This window comes from Talpa europaea (assembly GCF_964194135.1).
Source record: "Talpa europaea genome assembly, chromosome: 13".
Taxonomy (NCBI): domain Eukaryota; kingdom Metazoa; phylum Chordata; class Mammalia; order Eulipotyphla; family Talpidae; genus Talpa; species Talpa europaea.
In genome coordinates this window covers 99,613,898-99,625,987 of record NC_140080.1, presented here as the reverse complement: position 1 = coordinate 99,625,987, position 12,090 = coordinate 99,613,898, and the positions used below count along the sequence as shown (strand labels likewise).

The window sequence follows — 12,090 nt, the reverse complement described above, 5'->3', positions numbered from 1 at the left end:
TCTGATGACGAGCTCAGCTCCGTAACTGGCTCTTGGACGCCTGAGCTGATGGCGCACTGTCAGCCGTGGTCCATGCTGCTGAGCCCCGCGTCCTCCGTGGCAGCAGCCCTGGGGTCACCAGTGGAGCCGCCGTCCACGCTGAGCTTGGGGACCACGCCGGCCTTTCCAGCACTCATGCTGGGGCGCATCAATTTACTGATTATTGTGTGTCTGAGTCCCTATCCCCAGGGCAGTGGCTTCGCTCTTTGCTGTCCCTGCGTGCCTTGCTTCACGCTGCTCCTCCTGTCCAGTCCCCTGCAGGAGGAATCTGACTGCTGACGTGAAGCCTTTGCTGCTGTAACGAGGCCTCTCTGTGCTGCTCGGCTTGCACCCTGGACTCCGATGTTGGGTCGTCGTGGCCATGTGCGGGTCAGACTCTGGGGCACCAGGCCTGGCGAAGGAGCCTGCTGCCGTGATGTAACCCCCCTCAGTTTCCGGTGGCGACTTCGCTCTGAATGGCACTTCAGGGGTGTCGATCAAGACCCCCTTCCCGACTATGGTTACGTGGCGAATCGTCTCCAGCCCCCGGCTCCTTCCACGTGGCCTGCCTAGAACAGCTTGCAGCTGGGTCCACCCTCCCCTGCCCGGCTCCTTCCTCATCCGCTTGCTGTCTCCGTCTGAGGGGATCGCCGACACCCGGGAGCCGTGAGCCCACATTTTGTGACTGTCCCTGCTGGGTCCCTCAAGTATCTTTCTCCTGCTCCTAGTGCCTGCCCTGGCCTGCGGCCCCGACCCCTCACAGCCCGGCAGTGCTCGTCCGGGTCAAGAAACACATGTGTAGTGGCGGGAAGGGTACAGGGCAGATTTCTACAACCCAAGCAGACCTGTAAAGGAGAGTCCTGGAGCCCTTGGTAGCTTTTATTCAGCTTTTACCAGGTATGTGGCAGGCACGGGTGTCGGGGGGCCGGGAGGCCTGCCCCTGGCGAGTCTTCACTCTTTCTGGGCTCTCCGGCATCTCTCGTGGCCTCTGCTGCTCTGCTGGTGCTGCTCTCGTCTGGTGGTTTCTCTGATTCTGGTTCGCCAGGACTTATAAGGCGCCTAAAGAGCCCAGTCTCAGCGCAGGTGCGCTCACTTAGGCATGCCCACTCCCCACGCTAGGGGCCCGCCATCAGGCATGCAAGCAGGACCGCAGAAAAGCCTGATAATCATCATCAATCCTGATGGCGGGAGGGCAGAAAAGCCTGATAATCACTTATCCTCCAACGTGGTAGACTCACCCGTTACATTGCTTAAAGTGCTTATTATAAATGATCTTTCAACCCAGCTATAAAAAAGAACAAATGTGTTGGTTTCTGAAGCAGGAACCAAGAGGGTTGGTGTGGGGCGCGAGGCTGTGTGTTAGGACGGCCTGCGGGGAGCCCGTGTGTGGGGGAGGGAGGCCTTACGCCCACAACAGCCCAGCTGTGAGCCTGGCGTCAGCCCCACTGCAGCGGAGGCAGGGCATGAAGGCCCCGAGGGCTGAGCCAGGAGGCCTCGCCAAGCTTCCAGGCTCCCGGGCAGGGAGGAGAACTGGCGCGTGCTCACAGCACACGGCAGACATGCACGTGCACCACGTGCCCCTCCCTGGTCAGTGTCCCCACTGACACGCGCAGACGTGCACAGAGGGGTGCAGGTGCACCCCGCAGGGCAGAGACAGAGACCACCCCAAGAGCAATTGGGTCCAATTGGCAGCTCTGCAGCCAGACGACTGGACACAAAGCTGAGATGGGTGCAGTCGCTCCCGTGCCAACCCCGCGCAGAGACTCCGCCGGGCAGGGCCCCCGAGGGCCACCGTCTCAGGTACTGAGAGGCCCAGCGGGCAACACCCAGGAGGCCTCGGGCTCGTTGCCCCAGCCTCCCCCACGGTTGGGTTCTTCTCACACCCATCGAGGAGCGGCGACCCGCTGAGCCACCTTCAGGCAGGGCCCCCAGGAGGCAGCTGTGGCAGGCTCCAGCCCGCAGCAGCCTCTCCTGCAGGGCCCACACGATTTCTTTCCACTGCCCCTTCACTCCTGTCTCTCCCCTTCTTGCATGTCTGAGCCCCAGGAACACCTGCTGACCGTGCTCGACGGCCTGTGAAGGCAGCTCTGGACGGAGCGCTCAGCGGCCTGCAGGCGCCCACTCCCACGCCCTCTGGCCGATGAGACGAGTCTGATGATGCAGCATGAAGCAGTTACAGACCTTGCATCAGACAGAGGCGACGTCACCTACATGCACTGTACGTTAGCAAAATAGAATATACAAAAATCCAAATTTTTCTTCCACGACATCAAACCTTACGAAAGGGACTTAAAACAAAACATCTCAAATTCCGTCAGATCAGCAGTTCCCCGCATCGGGCCAGCGTGCGCACGGGCGCGTGCAGGTCGAAAGTAGATGGAAACGTACGAACCTTTTCCACTATGATGAGGTCTCCGACCTGGATGTCTGAGCTCTGAACTCGCACTTTACCTTAAAGACAAAAGATGCACAATCAGCTCGGGGAGACGCGCTCGTTACACTCTACCTGACCGAGTCTGGTAACTTCAAAAACAAGCTAGGCTTAGACGTTTAAAATAAATTTCCTTCAAGAGACAGTCACTAGAAGGAATCACCTCCCAGCCAGCTCCCAAGGAGGCCGTCAAACACCCCAGCAAAGGAGGCACCGGGGACGTGCCAGCGCACCCTGGGGGACCTGCGCCACCCAACTGAGCCCGTGCCCCTCCGTGGCCAAGGAAGACGGAGCTGCCAGAACCTCACATCGCTGCGTGCGGCACTGACGGCACACACCTGCCCAGAGGATGTAAGCCGCAGGCAGAGCCACTCTCGCCCGGAGCTCCAGGGAGACAGGTCAGGACTAAGCCCACACTGAGGTTCCAAGTGTAGCAACGCAACATGACTCCTCAGTGTGGTAAACCGGCATTTTCTCCATCATCCCTCCGCGCCGAGCATAGAACAGTCAGGCTCTGAGGTCTTGCACCCCAAGGCACGGCCACGCGGCGCAGGGGAAATGCCGTCCCACTGACCAGAAATAAGCGTGTCCAGCCCTTGCTCCGCCGACGCGGCAAGAAGGGCAAGTCCCCGACCGGCGCAGAGGCTGCGCTCACAGGGCACCCGAGGACGACCCAAGAGAAATACTGGTGATGGGGGTGGCAGCAGCGGGGGCTGAGCACACACTGTAGCCCTCCTGGATACACCCTGAGCACGCCTACCCACCTCGGTGTGGCCACAGAGGGCCAATGGGGTGCGTGTTCTTGCCTGACCCGGCCCTGTCTGCAAGGCCCTGGCATTGAACAAGCAGAATCTTTAAAAGCACAGTCGAGGGCCTCCCTGCTGGCCTGGGGTCAGTCTCAGGCTATTACCAATGCAGCCTGAGTTCCATCCCCAGCCAGGGAGTGACCCACATGGTGCCCTAGACCTCTCCTGTCTCCCTGCTCCCCCCTCAGCAGTGTGTCTCAGTGGATTCGCCTGCTCTGCTCTGCTTCCCACTCTATCTCTGGGGAGTTCTCTGGCCTGCACCCCAGGTCTTCTGTACATAAATAAATAAAAATTCAAAAAAATACAACATAATCCAGGACTGGCCTGGGCTGGAATCTCACGAGACCACAGAATGCCCTGACTACAGAGGGCACTGTGGACACCTGAGGCACTGGGTGTCACATGGCCAAGGGATGATCGCCACCCAGCACTGGGGTTGCACGCCTCTCGGCAGCAGCGTAGGTGCGTGACACCGACGTGGGGCCCAAGGTGGAGCAGTGACTCAGCGCCCCGTCGAATCAGGAGTTTTTGCAAAAGCTGCCAACAAGCAGGCCAATCTCTGTCCCCTGTCCCTGCCACCCACTCGAGAGTCAGGCAAATAGCAGCAGGAAGCTCCTACGGGAAGGGGGAGGAGCAGCAGCAAGTGTGGAGGATTCTGCTAGAACAGCGGCTCCGAAGGAAAGAGCGAGCAGGACACCAGGCCGGTGCTGGCTACAGTGCTCATCAGGACAGCGGTTGGTCCCGAGCAAAGCCTCGTCCAGAGATCAGCGCAGTGATCTGGAAGTGGCTTTTCCTCAAAAGAACACTCGAGACAGCGTTTCCAGCGTGTCCGCCCACGGGAGCCCACGCCGCGTTGGGGCGAGGAGGGGCGCAGGTGGCAGACACTGGCAGACCCGCATCTCGCACTCCACAGTCACTGCAGCCTGGCCGGCGCACTCCACGTCAGGGTGAACTGGCGAGCCACAGAGGCCAGGCGCTGGGTGCAGGGCCAGCGGGTGCCTCAGTGCCTCTTCTGGGGGGAGACCCACGGGCACTCAGCACACAGAAGCTGCCCCCACGGGGAGAGGCCATTTCTCACGGTACCAGCGATGGACGATTTTTTTAAAAAGACAAATTCTCAGTTGCCAGTAACATAAACCTAAGGCTCTCACAGCCCTCAGCCGGCGGTCACAGCCATGCACGCAGGCGACGCCCGCTGACCTCTCGCTGTGAGCCTGGAGGGCCGCTGACCTCTCGCTGTGAGCCTGGGGGGCCGCTGACCTCTCGCTGTGATCCTGGGGGGCCGCTGACCTCTCGCTGTGATCCTGGGGGGCCCGCTGACCTCTCGTTGTGAGCCTGGGGGCCGCTGACCTCTCGCTGTGAGCCTGGGGGGCCCGCTGACCTCTCGTTGTGAGCCTGGGGGGCCCGCTGACCTCTCGCTGTGAGCCTGGGGGCCACTGACCTCTCGCTGTGAGCCTGGGGGGCCGCTGACCTCTCGCTGTGATCCTGGGGGGCCGCTGACCTCTCGCTGTGATCCTGGGGGGCCCGCTGACCTCTCGCTGTGAGCCTGGGGGCCGCTGACCTCTCGCTGTGAGCCTGGGGGGCCCGCTGACCTCTCGCTGTGAGCCTGGGGGCCGCTGACCTCTCGCTGTGAGCCTGGGGGCCGCTGACCTCTCGCTGTGAGCCTGGGGGGCCCGCTGACCTCTCGTTGTGAGCCTGGGGGGCCCGCTGACCTCTCGCTGTGAGCCTGGGGGCCACTGACCTCTCGCTGTGAGCCTGGGGGGCCGCTGACCTCTCGCTGTGATCCTGGGGGGCCGCTGACCTCTCGCTGTGATCCTGGGGGGCCCGCTGACCTCTCGCTGTGAGCCTGGGGGCCGCTGACCTCTCGCTGTGAGCCTGGGGGGCCCGCTGACCTCTCGCTGTGAGCCTGGGGGCCGCTGACCTCTCGCTGTGAGTCTGGGGGGGCGCTGACCTCTCGCTGTGAGCCTGGGGGGGCGCTGACCTCTCGCTGTGAGTCTGGGGGCCGCTGACCTCTCGCTGTGTGCCTGGGGGGCCCGCTGACCTCTCGCTGTGAGCCTGGGGGCCGCTGACCTCTCGCTGTGATCCTGGGGGGCCCGCTGACCTCTCGCTGTGAGCCTGGGGGCCGCTGACCTCTCGCTGTGAGCCTGGGGGGCCCGCTGACCTCTCGTTGTGAGCCTGGGGGCCGCTGACCTCTTGCTGTGAGTCTGGGGGCCGCTGACCTCTCGCTGTGATCCTGGGGGGCCCGCTGACCTCTCGCTGTGAGCCTGGGGGGGGGCGCTGACCTCTTGCTGTGAGTCTGGGGGCCGCTGACCTCTTGCTGTGAGTCTGGGGGCCGCTGACCTCTCGCTGTGAGCCTGGGGGGGCGCTGACCTCTTGCTGTGAGCCTGTGGGGGCGCTGACCTCTCGCTGTGAGCCTGGGGGGGCGCTGACCTCTCGCTGTGAGTCTGGGGGGGCGCTGACCTCTCGCTGTGAGTCTGGGGGGCCCGCTGACCTCTCGCTGTGAGCCTGGGGGGGCGCTGACCTCTTGCTGTGAGTCTGGGGGCCGCTGACCTCTCGCTGTGTGCCTGGGGGGCCCGCTGACCTCTCGCTGTGAGCCTGGGGGGGCGCTGACCTCTCGCTGTGAGCCTGGGGGGGCGCTGACCTCTCGCTGTGAGTCTGGGGGCCGCTGACCTCTCGCTGTGTGCCTGGGGGGCCCGCTGACCTCTCGCTGTGAGCCTGGGGGGGGCGCTGACCTCTTGCTGTGAGTCTGGGGGCCGCTGACCTCTCGCTGTGTGCCTGGGGGGCCCGCTGACCTCTCGCTGTGAGCCTGGGGGGGCGCTGACCTCTTGCTGTGAGCCTGGGGGGCCGCTGACCTCTCGCTGTGCGCCTGGGGGGGGCGCTGACCTCTCACTATGAGCCTGGGGGGCTGCTGACCTCTCACTATGAGCCTGGGGGGCTGCTGACCTCTCACTGTGAGCTTGCTGTAGAGCTGTGAGTTCACTTCTTTATCTCGCCGAAAGCGCCGGAATTCATCAATCGCTTCCCTGGTGATAGTAACAGCCAAGACAAATCCCTGTTACAAAAATAAAAGAAGGCACTTGAGAAAACCAGACTTTAACAAAAATGGGAAAATTCTTTTATTATTTCGTATTACTTCCACCCTCAATTTATATTAGCTTTAAAACATAAAATTAATGGAAACAAAGGAAAAAGACAAAATGTAATGATGAAACACTACAAAACATAATAAATGCACAAGTGAAAGGTTTACATTTCGACCAAGCCCCAGGCCCCCGTGTGGCCTTCTCCCGCACCCCGGGGCCCCAGCCCTTCCAGCGCAGTCCACCTGCAACACGCAGGCACCTCCAACCCCCTGCGCTCCACCAAGGCCAAGCCGCTGCAGCCCAGGCCCTCTGCTCCCGTGGCTCCCCAACCTGCCACTCTTGGCCCTGGGCAGCACCTGCCCACCCGCCTCCCCGGTCACTCAGGTGAGGCTCACACCAGCCCCTCAGAAAGGCTTCCTCTGGAAACCACCCCTCCTTCTCTACCCCTCATCCTGTCTTCAGTCTTCAGGGCTTTATGGCCGGCACCTGGCCTCATGGCTCCACTGCCACACTCTCTCCGCCAGGACAGAAACCCTTTCGGGGAGGGCTGTCCCGCCAGGAGCCAGTGCGGCACAGAGGCGGCGGATGCGAATGAAGACTGGTGACACAGTGCATCATTCTCCACGTATCCGAACCCTATCTGCGTGCACGGAACACGAGCCCTTCGGGCTTCGCTGCACACTGCCTGTCACCCGGGCCCCTGCTAAAGCACAAATGACTGGTCATCAGGGACAGACACGGGTGTCTGAGCCCAGTCACCATTTCCTGAGGGTAAATTCTTCCAATAAAGATGCTGAGTCTGCTTTAAGCTCCCCGAACCCCATCGCCAGCTCTCCTGCTGGTGGAGGCCAGGTCAGCGCCCCGCCCAGCATAGCTGTCCACCCCCTGCCCCCGGGGCTCGCCTGGCACCGTGTCACATTCAGGATCACTTGCGTTTGCTCAAGGCCACCCCACGTGGAGACAAGCCCACCTCGTGCGCACGCCCAGGCCCGCTCTTGCAGAGGGACGCCCTGCTGCGGGCTTCTGGGGGCCCACACCGGCAAGGCTGCCCAGAGCCTGCAGGCCAAGAGGGACGTGGTGCGCTTCTCCAGGCGAAGGGAGAAAGCCGCCGGAGCCGCCCACAAGCAGCCCCAAACCACCCGCACGGCCTAGGCTCAGAGGAGAAACATTCGAGCACCATTTGCTTTTCCAAATGTTCACACGCTAAGTCCAGATGGCCTGGACGGCCCTGAGGGGCTGTGGGGCCTGACCACTGGCCACGGGGAGGGCCTGCTGGGACCACGGGCCGTCCGGAGAGCCCAGAGCAGGTCCAGCAGTGAAGGCTTTGGAGGCCGCGGCACCCATGAGGTACAGGCTGGTCTCTGCAGCAGCAAAGACCTCCTGGCACTCTGTAAATCTTGTACATTCCATGATACACAGTGACAGTATCTTGTTTTTAAAATTCTACCAGTTTATCTCAACTCTTAAAACTATAATATAAATACTTAATAATTAATTTAACTTAATTTTAAAAATCTTTTCTTTTACCAGAGGAGCCCAGTAGGTGTAGAGATAGCCTATTTTCAATGCTGGCACAAACTGTGAGCAGGAGACTACCAGAAAATAGAGGTTCAAGAAAAACTTGAACTGTTCATACAAAACCTACAAAGGAAAAGAAAAAATTAACACATTTCTCCAAGGAAAATCTTTAATACTTCAATTAGGTCATCAAAATCAGCACGGAAACTACACTTCCACCAGTGATGAGGCCGTCCTCTGAGTCACACAAAACGTAATGGTTCTGACACCGGCTCTCCAAACACTGAACCGCACAGGGACCGGCCAAGGCACCCCCAAATTATATTTGAAAGAATTTTTTTAAAAAGGGAATTAGAACTTTCAATTATGTTAAAAGTATCCTCTAAAAGCTTTTGATTTGAGTGCGATTTCCTGGATTCGCCACACACATCCTCTGTAAGTCAAAAAAATGAGGCAGCAAAAGCTGCCCACGTCAGCATGGGGCAGGCACACACGCCCAAGGCGCGTCTGACGACACCCCAGGGAGCCTGACGATGGAAAAGGGGTCGCAACCATGTATTTTTGAAATGGCATAGAGTAAGCCAGTCACGCTTTCCTAACCTCCTGAAATTATTTCATCCCCTCAGAGTAGGAAAAAAAGGGACACATTATACAAATTTGTACATGTTAGACCAATTTTCAGGAAGACAGACAGCTATGTATTACTAATCTCTGGATAACTGATCTTCAACGATATTTTTAAATATAAATACCATCAATCATTAAAATTACAGGAATGTAAATCCTGCAGGCTTTGTTTTTGATTTTTAATTCAAATAAAATCACTTTTATAGAAGAAAGCCCAAGATCTAGCATATTATAGACTTCAATTTACAAACAAATGATTAGATTTTTAAACTGAAAACCAAAACGGAACAATACTCATGTTTGTAGACGAGAGTAAGTCTGCAGCACGCTACAACGAGAGGGGAACTTACAAACTTGCAAATGAAAATCTCCTTGATGCTTTTTTTTTATGCAACTGAAGGTATGGAAATTTTAACAAGAGCAGAGCAATGGGTTAAGTACTTATTGTTGACTTAGAGAGTGGATAATAAAGTTATCTGCATCATCATACATTATGTGTGTGACTGAAAAATCGGTTACATTGATAACACGTTTATATTCATAATCATGTTCAATTGCTGTCTAAAAATGTTTTGAATCATTTCATAAATTAATCTCAGCAGGAGAGAAAGCTCTCTTTTTCCTCAGTGATTTCTTTAAAATCTCAGTTAGCATAAATTATATCTATTAGCAATTCAGAAATTGCCATTCGTGCTAAAAATGGCATAGAATTCCTACTGTGCAATTACCAAATGTTTCTAAAATACTACGTTTTAGATGAAAAGACTAATTTAAGAGACAATCTAAGAAAAAATTCATCCAGGGGGTGATAGTTGCAGAGACACACCAACAGGTATGTTGAGGGCTCCGCGGTGTGGGCAGGCGGTGCGGGCTGCTTGGGGCAGAGCTGAGCAGCACTGCCGGCCTCAGACACTGAATCAATACTTTCCCGTCTGCCTAATGCACCGGCGACCTTCAGGAAAATGCACAGTGCTGAGCCAATCTGAGCGCGTTTAATAATTCAAACCTGAGAGGAAAACAGGAGCTTCATTCAATAAAGATGAGAATATTTATCTGCCTAAGGACGGCTTACGTTTTATTGTCCTGACACAAGATCTGTGCTTGAATCGCAGAGCCCGGGGTTTGGGGTTTCAGGGATGGTGCCTGCGCGAGAGCCGGTGCTCGCCGCCCCGCGGGGGACGGCGGCAGAAGCAGCGCCAGGGTGGCATCGCGCTGATGTCACTCAAAACACTGGAGCAGAGCGGCCCTTGTTTCACACGTCAGGGTTTTCTTGTAAAAAAGCATGCGTGCGCTAATCCCGGCAGCAGGTCAAAATCTTCATGCAGAAACATAATGTGTACCTTCTTGCTTTTGCCTTTAGAGACAGATCTGTCTAGAAGAAGAGGGAACAAGCCACAGAGCCCAAAAATGGCTCAACTATTCTAAATACACGCAGGCTTGGCTTTGTCATCTCATCTAAGCCAGGACGATCGCTAGCAACAAAAGTCATATTTAATTTCAGTGCTAAATTTAGCTTAACACCTAATTAAAGATTACGTGACGACGTGTCAAGGCCTGAAACGTGTACGGGAGGAGAGGAGAGCTCTGGAAACGCTTCCAGATGCCACGCCTGTGCAAACAGTTCTCGCCCTTCCATCATGACATTCCCTGACTGCTGCAGACACGACCTTCAACTTCCCCGCCACCTTTCTAGCGGGTCGTGACTTACGGCTTGGCTTCTGATCATCTTAGTTAGCTTTATTTCTTTCTATAATGTGGACATGAATATGTTTATCGAGCGCTGCAGGCAGCAGTGACACGGTCGTCGTCCTCGACCGAGCTATGCGGACGCGGATGTGCACGTGGACTGCTGACAACAGCCTGGAACACGATGGCCCGAAAGCAAAAGGATGCGACACGGTCAACATGGGTGAAAATTCAGAAACACAAAAACAGGAACGAAGCCAACACCCTCCCGGCCAGCCCGGCCCCAGGAACGGAGTCTTACCCCGGGGATGAAGGTGAATACGTTGTACTTTTGGTTTTTTATAGAATTCCCGGGATGCTTTTCTTCACACTTCTCGGGACATCCCAGCCACACCGTGCGAGCCTTCAGTTCCCTTTTCCTTTGACAAATATGCATCAGCCAATCACAGCAACTGCATGAAACAAAATGTACACATTGCACGCGCTTTCTAAAAAGGCTTTTAAATAGTTCTAGAATTCAGAGAAAAAGCTGTTCACATCCACATTTGTCAGACACCCAGTAACACACCCAATGCTAATTTGTTGGGGTTTTCTTAAAACAGGTCCGTCAGCTAGATTTGAATGAGACGTGTGCGTGCAGTGAGGCCCAGGACATCGGGAATCACAGCCCCGCGGAGGGGCTCTTCCTGGCAAGTGAAACCCACACACCTCAGCTGGGCCCCCACTAGCCGCCCCCACTAGCGGCGACTTTCCACGCCGCTCAGTGAGGCCCCGAGGCTCTCTGGCACCCGATTTGGCCAGCGGTGGAGGCTCGGAGACTCCAGGGAGTCCAGGCCCTACCTTTTCTCTCCAAAAGGTGACATTTCCAGTCACAGCAAAACCAGAATTAAGACTATGGCTCAGCTCACTACGCTGAAAGGACACCGGCAAGGGCCACAGCGGAGGCAGGAAAGGCCCGACCACACTCCACGCAGCTGCCCCGTCCACGCAGTGAGGCTCTGAATCCTGAGTCTAGCTTGGTGCCAACATCGCCAGCTCTAGCACGTCCCCTTCCTTGACATCCAAACCATCATTTCTGGATAGTTTCCAGAGGGACAGCTTTACTTAAAATACTTCAGAAAATGATTAAAAGGCGGGCCTCCCCGGTGGTGCAGCGGTTGAGCGCTGGGTTGCGAAGCTGCCCGCGGCCTCTGCGGCGCCGGTTCAATCCCCGGCTGCTCCCCGGCCACCGGAGGAGGGTCCCACATGGCGCGCAGACCTCTCCTGCCGCCCGCTGCTCCCCTCAGCAGTGTCCTTCGGTCCCTCTGCCTGCTCTGCTCCCCGCTCTGGCTCTGGTGAATTCTCTCACCCTCCCGCGCTTCTGACTGTGCCCAGTGCTTGTATAAATAAATAAATAAATAAATAAATCTTTAAAAAAAAAAAAAAGAAAGAAAATGATTAAAAGGCATACAGTTTAGGTCTATTAGAGATAACGTTATCATGAATTTATAAACCTCAGGGTGAAAAATTCGGTCAATTCAAATTTCCAAAGTAGAAAGACGCAGGACGGCTTATTAAGGGAAGCTGTTCAATTTCTCCTTCTTACCGTAGTCGCGGCCAGGACAGCAAGTCGGGGCGGAAGGCAGGAACCCGGACTTCACGGGGCAAAGCAAGCTCAGGAGTGAGCGTGAGCCTGCGGTGATGGCTGTCTGAGAAGGAGCCGACATGGAGATCCAGACGTGGCTCCTGTGGGCACCACCTTCACGCTGCCTCTGACCTCCCTGGGCAAGCCCTGTACCCAGGCCCTGTCAGGCCCCAGGCCGAGCGTGGGTGTCGGTGCCCCTGGGAATGCCTGCCCAGCCTGGGCTGCGCTCAGGACCTCTCCGGTAGGGAAGGCCGGGGCGCGCCCTGTGACCGCCTGCACTGTGCGCGCTGCTGCCCG

General features: G+C 56.8%; 1 protein-coding gene across 1 annotated transcript in view; it reads right to left on the bottom strand.

The window, feature by feature from the left end:
- The window catches only part of ATP9B (ATPase phospholipid transporting 9B (putative)), a gene marked incomplete at both ends in the record, with an annotated part of 90,185 nt that overhangs the window by 62,704 nt on the left and 15,391 nt on the right, over positions 1–12,090 (bottom strand). The window contains 4 exons of the mRNA XM_084252723.1: positions 2,411–2,469; positions 6,199–6,307; positions 7,866–7,979; positions 10,471–10,621. Coding sequence (XP_084108849.1) covers positions 2,411–2,469; positions 6,199–6,307; positions 7,866–7,979; positions 10,471–10,621 — 433 coding nt within the window. The remainder of the gene's footprint in view (positions 1–2,410; positions 2,470–6,198; positions 6,308–7,865; positions 7,980–10,470; positions 10,622–12,090) is intronic.